At 48.1% G+C, this 22,926-nt stretch overlaps 1 protein-coding gene across 4 annotated transcripts in view; it reads right to left on the bottom strand.

The window, feature by feature from the left end:
• Window positions 1-22,926, bottom strand: part of gse1b (Gse1 coiled-coil protein b) — a 141,986-nt gene that overhangs the window by 8,156 nt on the left and 110,904 nt on the right. For all 4 annotated transcript variants that reach the window (XM_030048483.1, XM_030048481.1, XM_030048482.1 and 1 more), the window contains exons 2-11: window positions 22,755-22,926; window positions 14,552-14,760; window positions 8,365-8,531; window positions 7,414-7,614; window positions 6,669-6,848; window positions 6,143-6,513; window positions 4,333-4,663; window positions 1,881-2,527; window positions 1,614-1,726; window positions 1,233-1,494 (exon numbers count right to left, since the gene is read on the bottom strand). The exon at window positions 22,755-22,926 is cut by the window's right edge and continues 26 nt beyond it. In XM_030048483.1, coding sequence (XP_029904343.1) covers window positions 1,233-1,494; window positions 1,614-1,726; window positions 1,881-2,527; window positions 4,333-4,663; window positions 6,143-6,513; window positions 6,669-6,848; window positions 7,414-7,614; window positions 8,365-8,531; window positions 14,552-14,760; window positions 22,755-22,926 — 2,653 coding nt within the window. The remainder of the gene's footprint in view (window positions 1-1,232; window positions 1,495-1,613; window positions 1,727-1,880; window positions 2,528-4,332; window positions 4,664-6,142; window positions 6,514-6,668; window positions 6,849-7,413; window positions 7,615-8,364; window positions 8,532-14,551; window positions 14,761-22,754) is intronic.

Here is a 22,926-nt window from a genome sequence, read left to right as displayed (position 1 = left end):
ATCAATGTCTGTGAGTGTGTGTGTGTGTGTGCGTGTGTGTGTGAGAGGGAGAGACTGTACACATCTATGAATCTGCATAGGTGTTCATATACAACCTCAACACCAGTGAGTCCAGCTGCCTAACATACATCAAACAGGATAATGTACAAATGCATTGCTGCCTGTCTAATATAACATGCAATCTAGAGCAGTTGAAGGTTCACATCATTGTATGTATGACCTTATATGATTTCCTTAGGGTGGCAGAATCAAAATCCTAATGAAAAAGTAGTGCATGTTAGGTGTGCAGAGCTCAGCTGAAGTGGAGCATCAGCTAGCTATAGATCCAACTGGGAGCACCTCCCTCCTGAGGGAGCTCAGTAAGCATGCGAGAAGTCTTCCCTTTACTCTGCTATAAGGAGATGTCAAAGAGAAGACACATGATGTGTGTAATTGGCGGGAATATTTTGAATGGCATGTAAGGGGCACTAGGTCAACGGTATGATGCAATGGTTTTTTGCTTGCTGATGCTTGCTGAAGCACGCTGATATGCTCCGGCATGCTGTAAGATAGTATTCAAATGTGAATTGTCAATCACTAACACTTCCTTAACCTCAGCCAATTCTGAAAAGATCACATTATCATCATATCTGATTATCAAAGGCAATGGAATTTGGTATTTGGGCACCTGTTCTTCATTTAAATGATAAGAGGATCATGTTTTATTTAAAGGGTAATGAAACACTACACTTTTTTCAGCTGGCGATCAACGTGCAGGGCAATTTTTTGATGATCTGTCCTTGCTGTAATCTAATACACGGCATGATGTGGTCTTCTTGGATTACGTGTACAAATCTTGGCTTTTTGATGCCAAAAAAGCAGGAAAGGAATTGTTTGTTTTTGCATTTTTTAAAATTGGAAAATGGGCTGAGACAGGCATATTCTGGGTTTTTTAATCACCCTTTAAGGAACACTAACAGGCCATATTAGACACAGCAAGTGGAGTCACATATCCAGACACCAAATAATTATACAAAATGGCTGTTATGCAACACTGATGTACCCATATTGGTGCTGATTTCCAATTTGCAAACTGATCTGTAAGTGACTGTTATGCAGAAGCAGGTGCATAATTATAGGGCGTTTTAGCACGCAGTAAACATGGCTCAGCCAATCAGAAGTGAGGACTAGAAGCAGCTGCTTTAGAAACTGAGCAAATTCCTTTTGTATGATCACACTTAGGTTTATGTTACCTCTTCTCTGCTGCACAGTGATGTGGGACAGGCTGAACATGGTGAGGAAGCGCTTCTTATCCTCGAGTTCTGGCGCTTGGTCCATCTCCTCTGGGGTGAAGCGTGTGCTGAGTTGGGGAGGAGGAGTGCGCTTTGATTGCAAAGCAGGAGGCGAGGGGCTGCGCTCCTTGAGCATCCTTCTCCTCTTCCTCCTCTTCTGTTGCACCAGCTCATCGTGCCGCGTCACTGTGGTCAGGCCAAAAACTCCTAGGAAGTCCAATTTCTGTGTGGATAGAGTGAAAAAAAAAAACATTTTACTTGAAGTGCTCTATTTTTTTAAGTGAGCGATTGTGTGTGCACCCATCTGAAAAGCATACATATTGGCAGGCGCATATGTTTTACCTCTGTTGAGTTGTCCAATTTGAGTGGGGGCTGCTCTGCTACTCTCCTGAGATGAGCTCTCACCTCCTCCTCATCACTTTCATCATATGAATCATCCAGCTCATAGTAGTAACCTGCAACACATGCAGAGGTCACTACTGGTCTACTGACACCTTACACAATTATGCAGCCCAATGAATTCAGTACACTTTTATAAAATGAGACATTAGGCATATATGAGGGCACTTCCTCAATGGTAGTGTAATAGTATGCCGGTGGCCTGAGTACCTTTCTCCCTGGCCTCCCTTCTCCGCTTCTCCTCCAGGTCCAGCTTACTGACAGGCCTGCGGTGCTGCTGGAGGAACTCATCATAGATCAGAGCTGCATCCGGGCTCATTCCCAGAGTAGCCACCTGTCCCATCCCTAGCCCTGTCACCATCCCTAGTGCCTGCCCATGTCTGCTGGACCCTTGGTGTGCCTGGAAGCCCTTCAGCCCAGCGTTGCTCTTCCCCGCTCCCCCCAGATCATACTGGCTGGACAGGGACAGCGATGCCCTCTGCTGGCTGAAGAAGGACTGAGTGGATTTCTCCAGGTCAGCGAGGAAGGTGCTGCCAGGCTCAGGCAAGCCCGGGGGACCTCTCAGTGGGGGGTATTTCTCCATCATTCCCCCTTCTCTCCTCCGGCCCCCATCGTCGTGTTTGGAGGGTCCTGGGGGCAGGCGGCTGAGTTCGTAGTGGCTCACCCCTGAGGGCTCATGGCTGCGTCTGGAGTCTGTGGCGGTGTCGATGAGAGAGGCAGGGTTCCACAGGGTGGTGGCAGGTGGCGCTTGGTGTTCCCGGGGTGGCTGGGGAGGTTTGGGGGAGATGAGAGGTGGAGGAGCTCCAAGGTGAGGATGGAGGTCCCGACTTCCTGGTTCAAGGTGATTTGGTATGGATCTGCACAGAGACAACAGATCAGGGGTTACGACCATCTATTAGGCACAGTTACCCAAATCTTTCCCAGAACTGTGAACTATTGGTACACCTCCCGCCACACGTGCAATGCAGAGACACATGGTACGTATATGCCTTGCCTCACTCCCTTCATCCCTGTCAGTCTGTCTGTGGGTTTGTGTGTCTGTGCAAAGCAGCGTTATCAGGCCAAGGCAGAGTAGCCCAGAGCAGACTGAGGATGTGGCCAAGGCACCCACTGTCCTCCAGATATACAGAGCTGCCTTTGATCTACTAGGCCCTTGTAGTATGGCATACACACACACACACACACACATACACACAGTTAGTGAGAGTGCAAGCACAGAGCTAGGTCTAGTGAGGGAGAGGCTGGGAGAAATGTATTCCTGACAGACAGCAGGCGCAAAAAAAGGAACTGACACAGGTTAGGTCTGACAGAAATGGAATGCAAACAGGAAAAAGGAAAGGTAAAAAGAGAGACAAAAAAAAGGTATAATTGTAAAGAGGTGAGGAAGAAGGGGTGAAATGGTGATGGTGAGGAAGAAAGACAGGGAGTTGGCTGATGGAAAAACTGACTGTCCAGACTGTCTTTCCAAATCAAACCTGGCGGTGGCACACACAGCCTGACCAATCAGATTACCTAGGTCTCCTCTCTCTCTCTCTCTCTCTCTCGCTCTCTCTCTCTCTCACTCTTACCCTCTCTCTCTCTCTCTCTCTCTCTCACTTTCTCTCTCTCTCTCTCTGTATGTGTTATCTGCAATCTGCAGCCTGTGGGCTGCGATTATACTGTAGGGTTACTGATAGCAGGCATGTGTGTATCTCTCCTGTGCTACCAGTTCAGCATTAACTGGAATCATTAAGCACAACCTTACATCTGAATCACCCACAACAACACACACATTTGACACACACGCACACACACACACACACACACACACACACACACAGTAACAAAGGAGGGTAAGTAGGGGGCTTATGCTGTGCAAGGTTGAGAGGATTAGCTGAGAATTAGCCTTTGTGTATCTTAGCCGTCCCACTCTTGGCCTGTTTGAAAATCCTCATCCACTACAGATGAGACAACAGCCATCAGGACCCCGCTTTACACCCTGAATCAACACCTAAACATAGCTTTCTGTCTATTTGCCTACATGTCAGGGCTAGAAGGTAGCAGGGACAGAAATAGAGTAGATGTGATGGTTCTGACAGCGTTTATTTTTCTTCCAGTCCTGCCTGAAAACAGACTTCTAAAGCCTGCCAGCTTCTGAGGCTTCTCAACACAGGCACAACTGTCCCCATCAGGCTAGCAGTGACAGACAGCCAAAACAACCCCAAAAATAGTGTGTGTATCGGTGAACACGTGAAAGCATGCATGTGTGTTGGTGTCACAGAGGCACCAGGACAGCTTTCATCTATCAGACAACATGGGCGAGGCAGCTCTCCAGTGACTGTTTCAGGCTTTGTGTGGAAACATGCACACTCCACCACACAAAGTGTGGAGTGTGTATGGTCAAAATTAAGAAACTTAGGTGGTAACAACTGTGCATTTTGGCTGCGCTTGAAAGTCACACACAAGACTGTGAACTATTTGAAATTTGAAACAACACATGCGGCACGTCTGTTAAGGACTGCCAAAGCAAGCAAGAATGGAGCCATTGGCTGATTCTAGTGAAGTGTTTCTACATTAAGATGCTGAGATAGCTGAAGTCTCCTACAGCATCACTAAAATCCTGGAGTCTTGAGGCTGTCCAAGAAACAGGACTCTGCTGACATGTCTGTGAGTGTGGCCTAACCTGTGTGTGTCTGTCCTGTGATCTTGTCCATCAGCTGTCCGGCCCAGGTCCAGGTGCTGCTCCAGAACCTGCTGGCGGAACTCAGACACCTGATACTGTCGATCCTCCTTCTCTTGCCGCAGCTTGCGTTGCCGTGCCAACCATCGCTCCTCCTCATTAGTCCTCTGGAGCATCAGGGCGGACGGGAGGCCCGCGCCCACTGCACCAGGCCCCATATAGAGTCCGTGGCTAGAGACCAGGCCAGGGACCGCATGGTGCGACTGCACCATTGAAGAGTGGAGTACTGGTGGGATTGGTTTGGGAGCTGGAAGGACGGGCTCTTTGGTTTTATCTGTGGAGAGGGGAGGATCAGTGTCAGTGTTGTGACATAGGGTGTTAAAGGCCATCACAAATATCTGCGTGTGTACAGAATATGCTTGCTAGCTTAGAAGTCAAGTCTTACACTCAGTTCACTTCCATTCATGTTGAAAAGAGAAAAACTGCTGTGATTTTTATTCTTTATTAGTATGTATTTCTTTAATTCTTCATTCATTTACTCATTTATTTACATATATTTATGTGTCACACAACCTGTCATGGGTGCCCAGCTCAGATAGGCTTACAAGACACTGTATTTATCATAATATATCTTTACCCCTGGTAGAACCGAAAAAGTGAAATGATCATTTCCTGGGTTTAGCTGCCCACTGAGCACTAAACATTTTGAGTATTTCAGGAATTCAGTCAGTCTCTCCATGTTTATTTACACCTGCTGAATAACTCCTGTGGGAAATATCCTCAAAACTGATGTACTGTACGTACATGCTCACAGTGTTTACATCAACACCAGTAAATGACTAAGGAAAACATCCCGAGGCAGAATGATGAAATCTCTGGGGATGAATAGCAAGAGATAATAGTGAAGGATTACTGTGACACTCTGTGTGAAACTTGAAAGTGGCTATAAATAGCTAATTCCATCTTATGAGTACATGGCCAACATGTACGTTATATGTAAACCAGACACAGCGGTGTCACTGGAGCAACTGGAAGTTAATGACGAGCAGACCCAAAGACCGCTTTGAGTTTTGGTTAAAAAAAATTATGCAAATGAGGTCTGTCATGATATACTGGTGCCCACGATAACCATGACATTTAAAAAATGACTTATTGATATATTAGCAGCACACTCATGATAATGTCATGGAAATAATCTAGCACCTGTTTTTCCATTCTCACTTTGTCTCCCTCCCCCAATGCCACACACACACACACACACGACTAAGAGAGAGCACACACCTGACGTGGTTACAGACTCTCTCCACCTCCCTACCCTTGTGTTATGAGTGCAATTCATTTGCCACGAAGGAGAAAAAATGCACAGTAAACAAAATTAAAGATGAATTTGACTGATAGCATTATTATTTTTATTTTTCTTCTCCAATTTTCTGCAGATATTGCAATATATCGTTACCAGGAATTCTTTTGGCCACAATAATCATGTAGTGAAAGTCTGACATTGTGACAGCCCTAGTGCGATTTTAAAGTGATTTTAGGGAATGTGTCTTTTAGTATTTACAAGATGGAATTATCTATGCAGTTTTTTTTTTTTTACATTTTGTCAGCATGAATGGGAGTGAATGGGGGTATGTTAGCCTTCTATTCAAAGCTACCAAAGCATATTCTGCACATACCTATGTAACTAGTATTTGTGATGGACAGATATGATGGTGACTGTCACTGTTGTATTTGTATGGTCCTCTAATAGTGACAACAGAGAGACAGTAAGAATACAGTCTGTGAAGGCTGCCGCGGAGACACCAACACGTACCAGGCCGGTTGGGGGTGAGCCTCTCAGGTTTGGTTCTGTCCTCCTGCCCCCTCATGGCGTGGAGCTCAGCCAGGTAGTGGCTCTCCACGGCCTTGGATACCTGCAGCTCCTTCTCCCTCAGTGCTCTCTCCTTCTGCCTCTCCAGCTCCTTCTCTCTCTCACGCTCTTTCTCCCTCTCTCTCTCTCGCTCACGTTCTCTCTCTCGCTCGCGCTCTCTCTCCCGCTCCAGCTCCTTCTCTCGCTCCCTCTCCCTCTCTCGCTCCCGCTCCCGCTCCTTCTCTCTCTCGGCCTCGCGCTCCCTCTCCTTCTCGCGTTCCCGTTCTCGCTCGCGTTCCCTCTCTCGCTGTCGCAGCTCATCTTCCAGCTGAAGCCTGAGGGGGAGAGAGAGAGAGAAGAGGGAAATAGAGAAGAAGAAAGAGACAGATGGCAGCGAAATTAGGAGAGACAATCCATAACCACTACACGCTGCCTGTGCATTTACTTGTGTGTGCGTGCATGAATTTATGAGGGTGAGGAGGGACTTTACCTTTCAGAGAGCCTCTCGGATTGCAGTGCTGACAGCGAGGCGTGTGTGAGGTCTCCCGGGTAGCGGACCCCAGGCAGGTGCATGTGAACCGCAGAGGGGTGGAGTGGTGGTAACGCTGCCCCTGCTGGCAGCGGGTAGAAAGGCGACCTCAAAGCAGAGAGACAGAACGGGTCGTCCATCCTGAGAGACGGGGAGAGTGATAAAAGACAAGAGAGAAGAGAGAGAGGATTCAGTCTCCCCTTGTGACAGCGCAGCGTTCACTTCATTAACCTGTGTGTTTCTGCCTCACAAAGGAGCCACATCACAGGGCCTTCCATATTTCAAGGAAGAGGCAGTCTCTTTCAGCTAACCTCCATCACCACACAGCATCTTGCAAGAGAGAGAGAGTGTATGTGTGTATGCGCAAGTGTGTGTGTGACATCCGTGGCCCATCGCCTCATTAAATCCATTACAGTACAGTGTGTGATGGGTGCTGCAGTCCTCTGATCCTGCTGAGCTGACAGACCAGGGGCACGCAGCCTGTCTCATATAGCCCAAGGCACCCCTCTCTCTCAACACACACACACACACACGCACTCTTGCAACATAACAAAAATACACATAAACACCATTGAGGAAAATCTTTTGGGAATCCTTTGGGAGTGTAACCTCAAGATCAGCTATGTGCCAAGGCTTTTATTGCACAATCCAAACGCTTACCTCATGCATAGACACTGTTTTAAACACCATCCATGTTAAAACTCACCTATATGGTGGGAAGGAGGGATGGGGCAGGTAACTGGGGTGGTAATAGGCAGCCGCGGCAGCAGCAGTGGCAGGGTCCAGGCCCAGGGGCAAGGAGGGCATGCGCAGGGCATCTTCCGTTGTGGCATAGGGCCGGAAACCACGGAGGTACTCCTCTGGTACGGCACCAGGGGGCACTGCATGAGGCAACTGTCTGGGCAGACTGAGAGCGAGGTGGGAGAATAATGGAAAAAGAAAAGAAACACGGGGAAAGAGTGAGGAAGAAGGGATTAAATTAGTTTAAAATCATGTGCTCAGTGCTGTCACAGTGCCACAAAGACTTAGTGTGAAACTCGAAGTTATAATTTTGTGTCTGCACCAATACTGCACACCGATTCTATTTTATTACATGTGCTGCTTCTAATTTTAAACGGGTGTCACAATGCATTCATTGCATCAATACAAAGATTATAAGTTGTGCCGATATGACTGAATCTATCTGTCAAATAAATAAATAGAATGAATTACTCTGACTGGTCGAATTGATATGAAATTATGTGAATAGATTCATAGATAGTTTTAGTTCTTAGAAGAAAGGGCCAGACAATGTGGTGATTGAACAGAATACTATATGTATAACAACTTTTGACATTTTTTTTTTTTTACAGAATAAATATTAAAATAATTCTGTTGTCTGCTTTTCTTGCATGCATTAATAAATGGATATAAAAGTTGGGCTAGAAGTAATAAATCAAATCATTGATTGGATCACAGTTTACAAACTTGAGTCAAATGGTTCCAAAACAGAAAAATCGCCAGCTTGTGAATCATGAATCAAACTGAGCCGATAAACTGAGAAGATATTAAATGAGGCCATCTATTATTATAAATGTAAGTGACCAAGGCTCTTATATCGAAGAAAACAGAAATGTAGATCAATCTGACGGCATGGCCAGAGCAACGCGTGACTCACTTGAGGGGCTGGAATCGTGAGTCCTGCATCACAGCACCAGGGGTCAGCCCGAAAGCGTAGGGGTTTCCCAGGAGGTGGGCAGGGACCGAGGGGCCACCCTTTTCCTGGGGGAGGGCCCCCTCTGCACCCAGACGCTCTCTGCTGGCCCCACGAGGCCCCGAGTCAGCCTGGAGAGAGGCGGAGAGAGAGAGACTTAGTCATTGTTCCTGAGGGTCTGTGACCGTCACGGTTGTCCATGCTCATGGAGCCCATCCTGGGAGGGGCGACAGGGGAAAGAATAGGCCTGTTTGTGGAGCAGAAGCCTCTCTCTCTGTCTCCCTGTCTTCCTACCTCAGGCATTTTTCTCCACACACACACACACACACACACACACACACACACACACACACACACACACACACACACACACACACACAATCTCCCTGTAAAAGAGTCTGATCAACAGCTCTCTGAGTAGGACATAAAATGGAGGAGAGAAAGAGAGGCTTCAAACAAAAAAAAAAACACCACCAGTCTTATTGCTTTTCAAATTGTAAACAAGATATGCCATCGTTATGATCGATCACGATGTGGTAATGGTGGATGTACAACAGCAGTAGTGCTAGATCTCTCTGACTTTGATCTTAGCAAAGTGCCTGAGTGTGTGTGTGTGTGTGTGTGTGTGTGTGTGCGTGCGCGCAGTGTAGGTGTGCCACACAATAACAATCGACAGGGGAAGACAAAGTCCACAAAGCATCCTCCCTCCCCCTCCTCTCTATCGTTCTCTCTTCCTCTCTTTCACCTCCCTCTCTCCCTTTGGCAGCAAGCCTGGGCTCACTTATCCAATCCCACAACAAACACAGACACACACATACACACACAGACACACACACACACACACACACACACACACACACACGCCCAGCAGGCACATACACCGTTTCAGAGCTACAAAGACATCCTGCTGTGAGAGTGGGAGTGCATTCACCAAAGCTTTGGTTTCCCTCAGCCTACAAATGCAATCGCGAAACAGAGAAAGTTACAGCCTTCAAAAAGTTGTACACGGAAAGGGTTTACGGGGGAAGGGGTGGGGTTATGGAAGAGGATGTTCACAGGAATAGCAAAGCAGATATCTCATCTCTCCCAAAAGGGTTGCAGTTAAGAAGCCGAAAGGAGAAATTGGGAAGGAAAAGAGATGGAGGGAAGAAGAGAGGGTGAAGAGGAAGAGCAGACGCTTGCCCCTCTAAATTAACTTCAGGGTTTCCTGGGAGGAGAAAAACGACCATCTTACAGTAGCGTTGATAAAACAAACTTCATTTAGTGAGCCATTACCCCACCTTCCGCTCTGTGGCTGACCTGGGCTGACACTGATGTGCTAACATCTAATCCGAAATGCCTCAAATGTTTAGCCCCCCCCACCCCTCCCCGTTGTCTCTCTCTCAGACAGTTTAATGTTAACGTTTGCTCCTTGTTGTTTGTTGCGCTTCACTGGACAGTAGGGCACACTGTCTCTCTCTCTGCTCTTCTCCCTGCCCCCAGAGCTACCATTCCTACAACTCCCCGCCCCCCCCCCCCCCCCCCCCCCCCCCCACCCCCCGATTCCTGCTCTCCTAATAGCTTTGTGAGGACAGGGAGAAGGTGAGCTTTCCCTCCCAATCAGCAGCCATCTGGAAAAGTGGTTCAGATATGTCAAAAGATATCAAAATCAGATGCGGGACGGGAAAACGCGAGACGCCTCGACCCCTCGTTTCGTGTTTCCTCCCTGCACTGTCTCCTCCTCCTCAAGCAAAGTCCTCTTCCTCTCCGTCTATCCCATCCTCCAGCTCTACTGAAAGCTGATGTGTGGCAGCCTTGGAGATGCAAACTTGACTATTAGAGGCTCGAGGGTTATCTGAGGTGGGCCTGTATTTGACAAATTTTACATCGCTTTTACGTGCATATCAATGTGTGATAACATGACAGACGCAGGGAACAGCTTGTTTTTCAGTCTCAGTGTAGGGTAAATGGATTTTCTGTAGATTTGTTTTTTTTTTTTTTTTTTTTTTTTTTTTGCACTAGAGCTTTGGTGTGAATTTCCCCTCTTTGCCTTCCCCTTCAGCTCTTCTTATAATTACACTGACAAGGGAAAAAGCAGAAGCTACTTTTTTTTTTTTTTTTTTTTTAAATCTGTTTTAGATCATTTTATGCTTATCTCATTTTGTGTCATTTGATTCAGGCTACATCCACACCACACATATCCATTTTGAAACATCACTTTAAAGCTAAAGCGATCTTTGTCCACATGAGGCTTTTAGCGCTGTATGAGAAATAATCTCTGTCCATGCTAAAACCTAACCCAGGACATGTGACAAATAAGGAGATGAGAACATTGCCCGTTGCTGGAGAAAGCCACGGCCACGGGAAGGGGCGCCTACATAAGAAGGATGAAATCACAGAAGGTATGTATGCCTAGCTATAATGTTTGGCTTATCATGTTTTGTCTGAGTCACCATTTTGAAATGCCTCCGTATCTGCCTGTCCAGACTAATATGAAACCCTGGGGTATTCAAACTAATATCGAGTCAACAGCATATCCAAAAGTCTCTGTTTTAGGGGTCTGAGCATGCTGGGAAAGTGTGGATGTTAGGCGGAAGCATAGCAAAAGTTATGTCATTTAAAAATAAATAAATAAATAAATAAATAAATAAAAAAGTATTAGTGTGGATGTAGCCTCAGTCATCAACACATGGTGTCACCCCATGTATGACAGCCAAGACATGCAAGAGATGACCATTTGGCAAAAAGATATTTTCTCAAATGGGCAACATAAGTTAAATATATGCCTTGACCCTACAAATGTACCATTAGGAAATACATGTCTCTATTAGTTTGACAGTTACGGCTAAAAATGTAATTTCTCACTGTAGAAATCTGGACTACCAGCCAAATCAAACAAATTGTTCCTCGTGCCGGTGATCTATCCACCAACTTTTTTTTTTGTGGAGATCCATCCCTGAGTTTTTGAGATATCCTGCCCGACAGAAATGAAAATAAAAAAATCCTTTTGTGACGGTGATAAAAACCGCTTCAGCGTAAGATAAGGGAGGATTAATGTCTCAGCTTTTACAACATGCAATCGAGAAGTGGATTTGGACAGAGCCGGGATGCCTGCAACAGCTGAGCCTGGCTGTGGTGCTGCTGGTTTCGTCATCCCTTTAAGAAGAGTGGGAGCGAGCGCGGCCTTCTTACTTTTGAAATTAAAAAAAAAAAAAAAAAAAAAAAAAAAGGAATGGGGACAAACTATGTGGAGGTGAGAGTTTCCGGCCACAAATGGAGATATGTGTTTGTGTGAACACATGCAAGTTGGTAGAGTGTATATGTCGTTGTGCGTCTGCTTTTGTGTCAGAGCCTGCCTCCATCCAGTCATCTCCTTGGGGTGGGGGCACCCCCCGAAAAAACACAATGCCAGAACCCTCCATCACCATTAGTCACTCACGCACCCACACAGCCAACCAACCATCCCATTTTGACCTTCTGCCCAGCCAAAAACCCATGGCCTTCTTTTCTTAGCCACACATTATTCACCAACAGCCTGCCATATGCACACTACAGAGCACAAATACAAGCACTCAGCCCCAAAGACATATCCATTAACAGCCATCTTCCTCTGTGTGAGCCAGGCCCCTCTAACCCCCAGTAAGGGGTGGGAGACCCAGCGCATTGTAGAGCGCTCGTTTACGCCTCTCAGATGGAGCCATGAATCCAAATTGCCAATTAAAAAGCAATTACAGGCAGCAGCGGGAGCAGACTCCTGTAGTCATTAAAGCAAAATGCCAACGCACTGAGCCCTCCCTCCCTCTCTGCCTTGCCGATCACCCCCCTCAGAGAGACAGAGACTCATATCTCAGCCAGAGAGACACTAATCAACCCCTCTAACACACAGAAAGCGAGACACACACACACACACACACACCACATATGCACACCGCACACGCACACAGCAACAAACAAGCTTTTCTTGGATGCTTTACAGGGGATCCAGAGACCAGACTGCTACCTCTGCACATAACCGTTTTTTTTTTTCCTCTCAATTTTCTCCTCTTTCTGTCAGCCTTTACTTTTTGTCTCTATCTCTTCTCTCTTCATTTCTGGCGCTGTCCCCCCGTCCCTCCCTTCCCGCCGTTTATTTCTGTCTAGCTTAGTATCTTTCTCTCTTAATCTCTCACTCTCTCTCTCTCTCTCTCTCTTAACCCTGGGTCCACTGGCGCCTGGCCCCTAGTCCTCTCTGCTCATCTATGCAATTTGGGGCCCTGAGGTCAGAGCGCAGGCCAGCACAGTGAGGCGCCGGGACCTCACTAATTGAACTGATAATACTAGGAACAGTGGGGAGAAAAAGGGGCAGAGAGTGCCGGGACAAAGAGCGAGGTAGGAGTGTGAAGGTGTTGAAATCGTACGCTTAATGTTGGGTCAACACCCGCCCCCTTCCCCTAGCTCCCTGCCGTATTCTTCCTGATTGGTGATTAGGAGTGGAAGCGAAGCACCAGACACTACTGTCTTTGTTTAGGGCGGTTTTAGAGTGTGTGTGTGTGTGTGTGTGTGTGTATCTATGGATGTGTGTGGGCAGAGTGCATTTGACCCTGCCTTTTGTGGCCCCGTGGTTCTTTGTGACCACGGTTAAATGTGCTCACTGAAGCAGCACGGCGTAAATAGGCAGAGAGATGCTCTGACGCTCGATTTCGTGACGCATCCCTGCCGCCCCCTGAACCCTCCCCCGTCCACTTCACCTCCCTTTTACCTTCTCCTTTCTTAGGCCGGGTGGCCCCAAGCTGTCAGAGGCACAGCAAGCCCAGTGACATGGCCTTCTCAACTCTGGCCTGACCCCTTACACACACGCATCATGCAAAGTTTGTTCACATGCACGCACACAGAATTAGCTTACAGTGTATGTACAGTATATACGACAGGGAGTTAAGGGTCTCCCCAGTGTTTTCTCTCACTTTTCTTCCTTTCTTAGAAGCACAGTAGGCTTTCAGGACGGCAGAACAGGTGATGATGTCACCCGGAGAGCCCCCCTCCCCCTCGTCCCCTCCAGCCCCTCCCGGCTCTGCCTGATCTGTGCAAGAGTCGTTTGGTGTGCTATAAGCTACAGAAGCTGTGTGTGTGTGTGTGTGTGCGCGTGCATGTATGTGTGTGTGAGTGCGTGTGCATGCAAGCAAGAGGACAATGGCCGAGCTGGACGCTCCCACACATGGTGGGATGCCCCCGCCCCTGTCTCCAGGGAACGGTCAAAATGTCTCTGGGAGTTTCCGCATGTTGCCGAGTGCTGTTCGTCACCGCGCACTTGCCCTCGACCATTAGCCCTGAGCTGAGATAAGAAGGCTTAAAGCATGGCCATAATCCATAATCCACTCCTTATCAAAGCAAGCAGCTCTGTCTCTTGCTCTCTCTCTTTCCTCCAGTCAGTATGAGCGAGCGGGTATTGGGGCAACAAGGCTGAGGATACACTTGACTGCTGGAGTGAAGAGGATGAGACTGGAGATCGGGTGTGGTGGGTTGGGAGTTTAAGGGGCTAAAGGCTAGAGGGACTCAGGCGGGGGTGTGGGGGGCGGTGGGGCCAAGGGCAAGAGGGCTAAATGGGGCAGGGGCTGGAGGGGCACAGATGTTAGCTGCCGTTGATGCTGTCACCTAGACCAGCCTGGTGGCAGCTGGCATTGTTTAATGCACACAACCATGAGGGGGGGAGGCAGGAGGGGGGTGACGAGGCGGGGTGGGGGCTGGTGAAGGGGTTGCGGGGGGGGGGCGAAGCACACATTCATAGACCCGCCAGCGATGTCACATGTACATATGTCAAAGACATTCTGCCACGCCATGGGTTATAGGCCAGCTAGAAAATCCACTAATCCCTCAAGAGCCTGTGTGTGTGTGTGTGTTTGTGTGCGTATTAGCTGCATGTGTTGACACACTCTCTGTGCTAAATCGCTATCTAGAGGGGGAAAAAAACGATTTTTGCCTTAACAACTAGATAAGAGATGTAAAGAGAAAATACAGACAGCAAATATATTGAGACTATCTGAGAGCCTGTAGAAGGAGCAACTGAGAGAAAACAAAGAGAAGTAAGTGAAAGGAAGACAGCTCAAGGTCATGTGCAAGAGGTCCAGTGGTCTTCTTTCTCCGACCAAAGGAAAATATACGGGAGAATGAGAATATCTGCATGTGTGTGTGGTGTTACCTGGCGTCCCTCGTTTCTCCAGAGGCCGTTGCTGGTCTTGGTGGGAGCAATAGTGACTACGGGTGGGGTGTTTGGCACGCTGTGGCCCCCAGGTGGGACCAAGACAGGCCCTGGGCCAAGGGGACCCCTCTTGGGTGTGCTGACCGGAGAGCTGTGGTTAGTGGCGGGGGAGGACACTGGAGAGGACTCGCTGCTGATGGAGGACCCAGCTAAGAGGAAAAAAAAAAAAAAAAAAACAACAACAAAAAGAAAAACATGAGTTCAGTAAAACAAAGACAACAAGAGCATGTCTCGTAATAGCGATGTAAAGGTGATGCGTTCTAATTGTAATACAAAGGGTAATTCTAATATTGCTACAACGCTTTAGCTCCTCCACTGGGGACTAAAAGGACAGCACTATAACAGAACACAGACACACACACGCACACACACACACACACACACAGCCAGATGGATGGCCCTAGGCCCCCATTATGAAGTGACAGTGATCAGGATGAGCAGCCCTCTGAGAGTCGCACAGCCTTGACACAGTGCAGGATACACACACACATATTCACATTTGCACACCGAAAGTACACACTGCTGAATAGAGAGAAACATGCTGAATGTACACCTGCACACACACACACACACACACACACACACCAGTGAAGAAAGTGAAACAGCCAACCTGAACGTATACAGTCAGTTGCACCTACACCCCCCACCCCCCTCAAACACACACCTACCCACACACGCACAAACACACACACACACATACACACACAGCAGGTGGTAGAGAGCTGGCCCAATGAGCTTCTCTGCTGTGCCACATTAACAAAGCCCTCCAGGGAAACCCTGTAGCGCAGGGTCACGGTCTGGTCACATGCCTTGCTTTCCTCACATCTCCCTCTCTCTCTCTCTCTCTCTCTCTCTCTCTCTCTGGTTCCAAAGCTCTCATATCATATGCTCGCATACACACACATCCTTGCAATTTCACCCTTCCAGCCTCACATCTTTATCCTCCCACTCCTCCCTCTAACAGGCTGCTCCCTTGTCTCTACTTCTACCGATTTTCTCTTTCCTTCTGTTGTTTTTTTTTCCTCTCCATCATCCTGTCTTCCTTTTCCCTTTGCTCTCTGTTGTGTGTAGTAACCTGCGTGTTGTCGCTGTGTCTCCTTTCATTCCCCCTCTCTCCTCTTCCCCCCTGCCTCCATCACTTCCCCTCTCCTCTGACAGTACAGTGTGCCGTGTCTCTCCTCCGCTCTGTGTGAGTGCAGCATCAGACAGTCAAACTGGGTCACAACCCTCGCAACGGGACACACACTTTACTACCGCAGCAAGAGCAGCAGGAGACGTGAATGTGTGTGTGTGTGTCTACATGTGTGCGCACTGGTGTGTTTACGTGCCTGCATGCAGCCGCAAATTTACCTCAGGCCAGTTTCAGGTCGACTTCCTGTCCCATCCAATTATCACCCTCAGTACAACAACAACCACAGATCTCGAGCCAGCCGCCATTTCTGCCCTGCTTTGGTTTCTGTGGCAACAGAAGCTCGACAACGTCAGCTTAAGATCGGCGCAGTCGGGGTATTGACCGGCGTTAAACAACTCATTCTGACTAATATCACTAAATAATGGAAAGAATCGATAGCGGCACTAATGTGACGTGTGGAGAAAATCAGATAATCTATGTGTGAGCGGGGATAGGGGTGGTGGTGATGTAGAGGTGGTGGGGGGCAAAGAGAAAAAAAAAAAAGAGACAGAGGTGTGAAGAAAAGATGGTGGTGATACGTGTGAGGTGAGACATGAAAATGAAAAATGATATGGAGAGTGATTGAAAAAAAAAAGAGGCAGCGAGTGAGAGAGTGCAAAAGAGGTGTGAGGTGAGAGATAGAGAGGGAGGGGGGAGGTAGAGAGAGAGAGAGAGAGAGATGGGTTGCAGATGGGTTAGTGGGTAGTGGGGTAGAGGGTGGGGGTCATATCTTGTCTGCACAACAGCAATTAGTGGCCTAATCCCCTCCCCCCCTCCCCCACCCATCTCCACCCCTCACCTCAGAGAGCCATTACTCTCCCCCTTGCAAGACTAGGCCAATCAATAGCATCCCACTCCGCCTAGGGAACAGAGCTACTCTTAATACAACTCTAGTGTCACAGCCTATTCACTCACCACACACACACACACACACACACACACACACACACACACACACACAAGGATGGGGGGGGGCAAATAAGGCTTGAGGGCGGGGGGTAATCACAGTAATCCAGAACTGCTATAGCTCTCCTCCATCTCTATTTCTCTCATCCCTCCTCCTCCTCCTCCTCCTCCTCCTCCTCCTCCTCCTCTTCCTCTCCACACAGAAGTGCTATGTGGGAGAGGCAGGCAGGGTGGACTAAATAATTGAGAGAGAGCGGGAGGAGAAGCAGGTGAGGGGAAGGAGGAAGGAAAAAAAAAAAGAAAGAAACAGGGCCTCTCGTAGCTTGTTGAATCTGTGTGTGTGCACTTCTAGGCATCCTCTCCTCAAAACACACACACAGGCACACACGCGTGCACCAACACACCGCAAAAAAAAAAAAAAATACAGCTATTATTCTTCTATCATCCCCTCCTCCTTCTCTCTATCAACACCCACCACCCACCACCCTACCATCCACCCACCCGCCACCTCTTCACATGCCCTCCTCCCTTTTTCCTTCTGTTCTTCAAACACGCTGCCTGCCGACCAGGCGCAGATCTGTTAGACGCGGCATACAATTTTCATAAACACATTTACAACAGTTACGGCCGCTAACAGCTCAGGGAGATGTCTGGGAGGAGCGGTGTGTATGTGTGTGCGTGCATGTGTGTGTCTGTGTGTGTGTGCATGTGCGTGTTTCCCTTTATCTTCCTGTTTGAACCACAGATAGTCGCAGTCACCTCCTGCAAAGCCTCTTCACAGAGCCTCCATCCCTCACCTAAGATTTCCCCCCTCTCCGTCTTCAATCCCCCCACTCTGATTTCCGTACCGATCCTTTTCACATCCCCATCGTCCTGATATCTGCTTTGGTGCCCGGTGACCGGGCCCACGGCATGTGACTGGCACCGAACCGGTGTCATTCTGCCGTAGACCCCCTCCCCCCCCCCCCCCCCCTCCATGTATGTAGTCACAAAATGGCCACACATGCCGGCAGGAGGCGGAGAAGCTCTGCCTCTGGCCCCACACGCTGAGGCAGTCTCATCAGCTCATGACTTGCACTTCATTAGCGGTGCTGATTGTCACTTGCTTGATGTGTAGGTGTGTGCGCATGTGAGTGTGGTGATGGGGGTCAGAGAGAGAGAGAGAGAGAGAGAGACAATGCAGGAGAATGAAAGAGAGAAAGAGAAAGAGAAAGAGAAAGAGAAAGAGAGAGAGAGAGAGAGAGAGAGAGACAGATGCGGGTGCTGTCTCAGTCCCATCCTCTGTGTGATTAATGTGAGGCTCCTTTCTCTATCGCCTCCTCTATTACGAATCCTACTCTCCCAGACTGCCTCCACACTTGACCGCTCAAGCTGAGCCACACGCACACACACACACACACACACACACACACACACACACACACACACACACACACACACACAAGATACCACTATGACCAGCCACACACAAACAAACAAACAAATCTGTGGTCATAGCTGTGTCCCTGCACAGCCGGCACCTTTTACCTCAGCTGCTGACCCTGTCACATAAAAAAAGACATAAAAAGTCAAAAAGCCCAAAAAAAAAAAAAAAAAAAAAAAAAACAAAAAGTTGTCATAGCACCTCAGAAGCTTCTTTTATTCAACAGTGGAAAGTCCAGCAGCCACAGCGCTGAATCCCACTGGATCATTAAGCCTTGATAAGAGGAAAACCCTACACAGCAATGTTTCAGTGGCACCAAATGTAACCCCCCCTCCCTCCACCACAACCACCACAGCCTCTGCCAAAACAGCCAGCCCTGCCAGGCAGAAGGTGCTCTTCACCCCTCCTCTGAAACCCCCCACCCCGCTTTCCTCCACCTCCTCCCTTCCCAGCATGCATTAGAACAACATCAGCACTTAATTAAACAGTCCATTTCACACCTGGTGTGCATAGCAGTGCCCAGCCAACCCTGCATCCATATGCCACCCTACCAGCACACACTTGCACAAGTCTCACCGCACACAAACGTACACAGACACACTTATAGACACGCAGTCACCACTGAAACGCACACACACACACACCTGCTACTACAGTCTTGGCCACGCACTGACAACACAACACAAAGCCTGTAATCTGCATCACTGAGTGGGGGGAGGGGAGAGGCTTGCAGTGTGTGTTGCCGTGCCAGCGAGGGGAAGGAAGACGGTACAAGATGGCGGCGAGAAATAAGAGGAGCGATCCTCTGTGCCTTCTGCTGACTATAGGAACTGTTAATGCTTAAACGCCGGGCTGCTAATAAACAGATCTGAGAGCAGTGTGAGGCTACTGTATACAGGGAAGGAACAGAGAGAGAGAGAGAGAGAGTGCAAGGAACCAAATAAGCTTGTTTGTGAGAGTTTCAGGGACAGTCAGAGCCTGAAGGGTTTTGCCTTCAAGAAACTCATATACACACTGAGATTCACACATGCACACACACACACACACACACACACATACACACACAGACACACGGAGCGCAGCGAGGCTGTGTGAGCTCCAGGCAGGCTCCAGATGGAGAGGTCAGAGACACACTGCCCTGCTGTCCCAGCATGCTCTGGGCTCCCAGAAACAAGGGGGGCCTCCAGCCACACACGCACACACATACACACACACACGCGCACACACACACACACACACATACACACAACAAGAACCTCAGGTTTTCACCAATCTACTAATTACTTCCTATTCCACTTTCTTCCAGCCAATTCACCCCCTCTATCTTGTGCACCTTTATTCTCCGTCTCTCTTCATTCTATCCCCAGGCAGCAAGCAGTGTACTACACCGGGTATGAACCCAGCCAGCCAGTGCTGATGGTAGTGTGTATATGTATTATGTGTGTGTATAAAAGTGTGTGTGTGTGAGAAGAAGCAAGTGAGCGGATTAAACCCAGATCTGCCTAATTAATCAGATACCAGCATGCCTGCCATTCTGAGGCTGTGTGTGTGTGTGAGTGCTACCTGGCGTGTGCATGCGAGTGCACATGAGATGAGAGTGTGCGTCCTTTATGCTGCTCTCACACTCATTATCCATCACCTCCCCTCTTCAGCACAGCACTCAGTACACAGAGCTATTCATTATACTTGCCACAGACAAGTGACAGTGTGTGTATACGTATGTGTATGCGTCTATGCCTGTGTGTGTGTGTGTGTGTGTGTGTATGTATAAAGAACAGCAAACGTGCTAAGGGTCTTAAATCAGTTTGGCAGCTGGTGGCTGTGATACCACTACACAAACCTAACTAATTCCTCCAGGCTTTAGGACACTGAGTCATGGCACCTCATATATGCTGCACTATCCACCTCAATATATCAAGCACATGGTGAGAGAGAGAGAGAGAGAGAGAGAGAGAGAGAGAGAGAGAGAGAGAGAGAGAGAGAGAGAGAGAGAGAAAGGCTGAGTCAAAATAGCTAATGAAAGGACAGCAGGCTGCAGCATGCTAGGAATCACAAGGCTTACTCAGTTGCAAAGACAACTGTTTGCATGTGTGTGTGTGTGTGTGTGTGTGTGGAAGCAGCTGTCTATAAATACAGGCTCTGCAGACAGAGAGATGGCTGGACCTCCAGGGGCTGCATGCCTTCTCTGCCCACCCCAGAGCCAGTGCTCCCAACGTGGGCAGAGCCGCCCCTTGTGCCTGACGGTTGACTCACCCACACATCACTGCCTACACCAGGCAGCCAGGCAGCCAGGCAGCCAGGCAGCACAGTCAGTAGGCCTCAAAAATAACAAAGGGGCTTTTTCTGTGCTTTTAATAAAAGGGTGGTAGAGCTTTATCAGACAGGATCTGGTGTCTGATTGTATGACAAAGACAGACTAGAAACTCTCCGCCTTGGTGGATCATGAATCACAAACAGAACAGTGCACACTCACACCTTTCAACACGACAAAACATGAAGTTTAAAAAAAACAAAATAAATAAATAACAGAAGACAGAATTCAATCATCATGTTCTCCAGTTGTAGCTGACAAACAAAAAAAGACAGAAGGAAACTAGAGGTAAAAAAAAACAAGAGGAAAGTGTGGAAAATAAGAATGGAAGTTCTACTGAATGAAAAGAGAAGGTCTGAGGGAAAAGGAAAATGAAAAGGCAGGAAAAGACTGGAAATGCTCAAGAAAGAGAGTGATAATAGATTTTGTTTCGGAGGGAGAATGTAACACGGCTGGCGTGCGGAGAAGAGGGAGTGAGAAGAGATGAAGTGTAGAGGGATAGGGAAGGAGGTGAGGAGAGGCTGGGGCCAGTCTCTCTCTCTCTATCTCTCTGTCTGTCTCCCGCTCTGTCTCTCTCTCTCTCTCTCTCTCTCTCTAATAAATCATTTCCAGTGTTCTGGGTCCCGGGCTGCAGTGGGCCGGGGAGCAAGGTGTCCAGGGAGAGTTAGCCAGGAGGGAACTGCCTGATTTAGGAGCCAGAGCAGGGGTGGACAGCTGGGGTAGCTGGACCTCTCTGGAGCCAAGGCACAGGGCCACACACACCCACCCCCCAACACACACACACTCACACACACACGGTTTAAACCCTCAATAAACTTGGAACCAGACACAGTGTCACCCTATTGACAGTCTCCCGTGCAGACTCTGCTGCACTGGTTTGCTTTTAGATGCATGTGACTGAGAGAACGAATGAGAAGAGAGGATGCATGGCACATGTATGTGTGTCTGTGTGTGTGTGTGTGCGCACGTGTGCATGTGTGGGGATGGAACAATTACCGGTTTTACGATAAACACTAAAATACCTGATGGTTAGATTGTTTCAAATGTAAATTATCATGAAAACAGTTTTTTAATTTGTCACACCTTTTACACCTTTAGCACTCCACTACCCAACACCTTAACTGTTGATTTATTATTTATCATCTATATATTACATCTCTTTTATTTAACTTTATTATATGTTTCTACTGTTGCTGCTGGAACACCAGAATTTCCCTGGTTGGGATCAATAAAGTATATCTATCTATCTATCTATCTATCTATCTATCTATCTAAATTCAGCATCAACCACAGTCAACTTTTCTTACTCTCCTTTGTCCATGTAACTTGCTAATGGCTTCATATAAAAAGAAGCTTTCAGTTAACGCTGCCTACCCTTGTTAACACATTTCACATGTGGTTTGATGTGTTGTGTGTCTGCAGGCTTCGCTTACCGATAACACATGATCACACATTAAGTTGTGAGCAGTAGAAGAACTCAAATAAACCCAGTAAAATGTCCCTTATCTAAATCCCGCGGTGATTGAAGCCGCTGTAAACATGCTCCTTAGAGAAACACTACTGGTAAGTCTCTAATAAGCGTATTTTAACAATACCGCGATAATACCAAAAATTGTGATATACTCGTCACATGATTTTGAATTTGCATATCGTCATCTCTCTCAGTGTGTGTGTGTGTGTGTGTGTGTGTGACAGAGTGTGTGCGTGGTGCCACAAGGAGACAGGGTCAGATCTGCAGGCTCATATGACACCGTTCCAATTACAAAAGCTGCTCTTATAAACTCCTCACCCTGCCACCTGATGCTTATTTCATATTCATACGACCATAGGGGGAGCTGTGAGGGATGAGGGATTCAATAGCATGTCGTATGTAGGTATGAGTGTGCGTGCGAGTGTGTGTATAAGTGCTACGTGTGCTTAACATGTCAACAAAATGGGCGCATCAAGGGGCATAAGAGAGCATGCATACACACGGGGTGACATGCACTTGTGCGCACACACACAGACGCTCATGCACACTCGCTGCACGTCGACACGAAGCACATTAAGTGGGTCAGCGAGAGTGGATCCTCTGCATTCCAGCATCTCCAGGGACGCCTGCTAATTCAATCCTGTGTGGATATCACTCCAGCGCTATTAGCAGTTCTGAACTACACGCTCACCTACTGGCCCTGGAATGCACATGTATGCACACACACACACACACACACACACACACATGCACACACACACACAGAGGCTCAGAGCATGGCATCCGCCCGTGCGCCTTGCCACTGGTATTCTGTGTGACAAATTTCCCGTGGTACCCAATGTGCACGTATGTTTTCTGTACCTCGAGGTTCTTCCGCCTGTTTTGCCAATTTACGGAGGGCCGCGGCAAATCCAGAGTGAGCCGACTGGGCAGCGGGGCTTCCATTGGCTACGATGGAGCCGTTGAGAGGCGACGGGGTGAGCGGGCTGACCGTCGCCGTGGTACGGGTCGCCGTGGAGATCATTCCTAAAGA

Source organism: Myripristis murdjan, chromosome 3 (assembly GCF_902150065.1).
Source record: "Myripristis murdjan chromosome 3, fMyrMur1.1, whole genome shotgun sequence".
Taxonomy (NCBI): Eukaryota; Metazoa; Chordata; class Actinopteri; order Holocentriformes; family Holocentridae; genus Myripristis; species Myripristis murdjan.
Note: the sequence above shows the minus strand (reverse complement) of the source record. Positions and strands in the feature narration are given on the sequence as shown.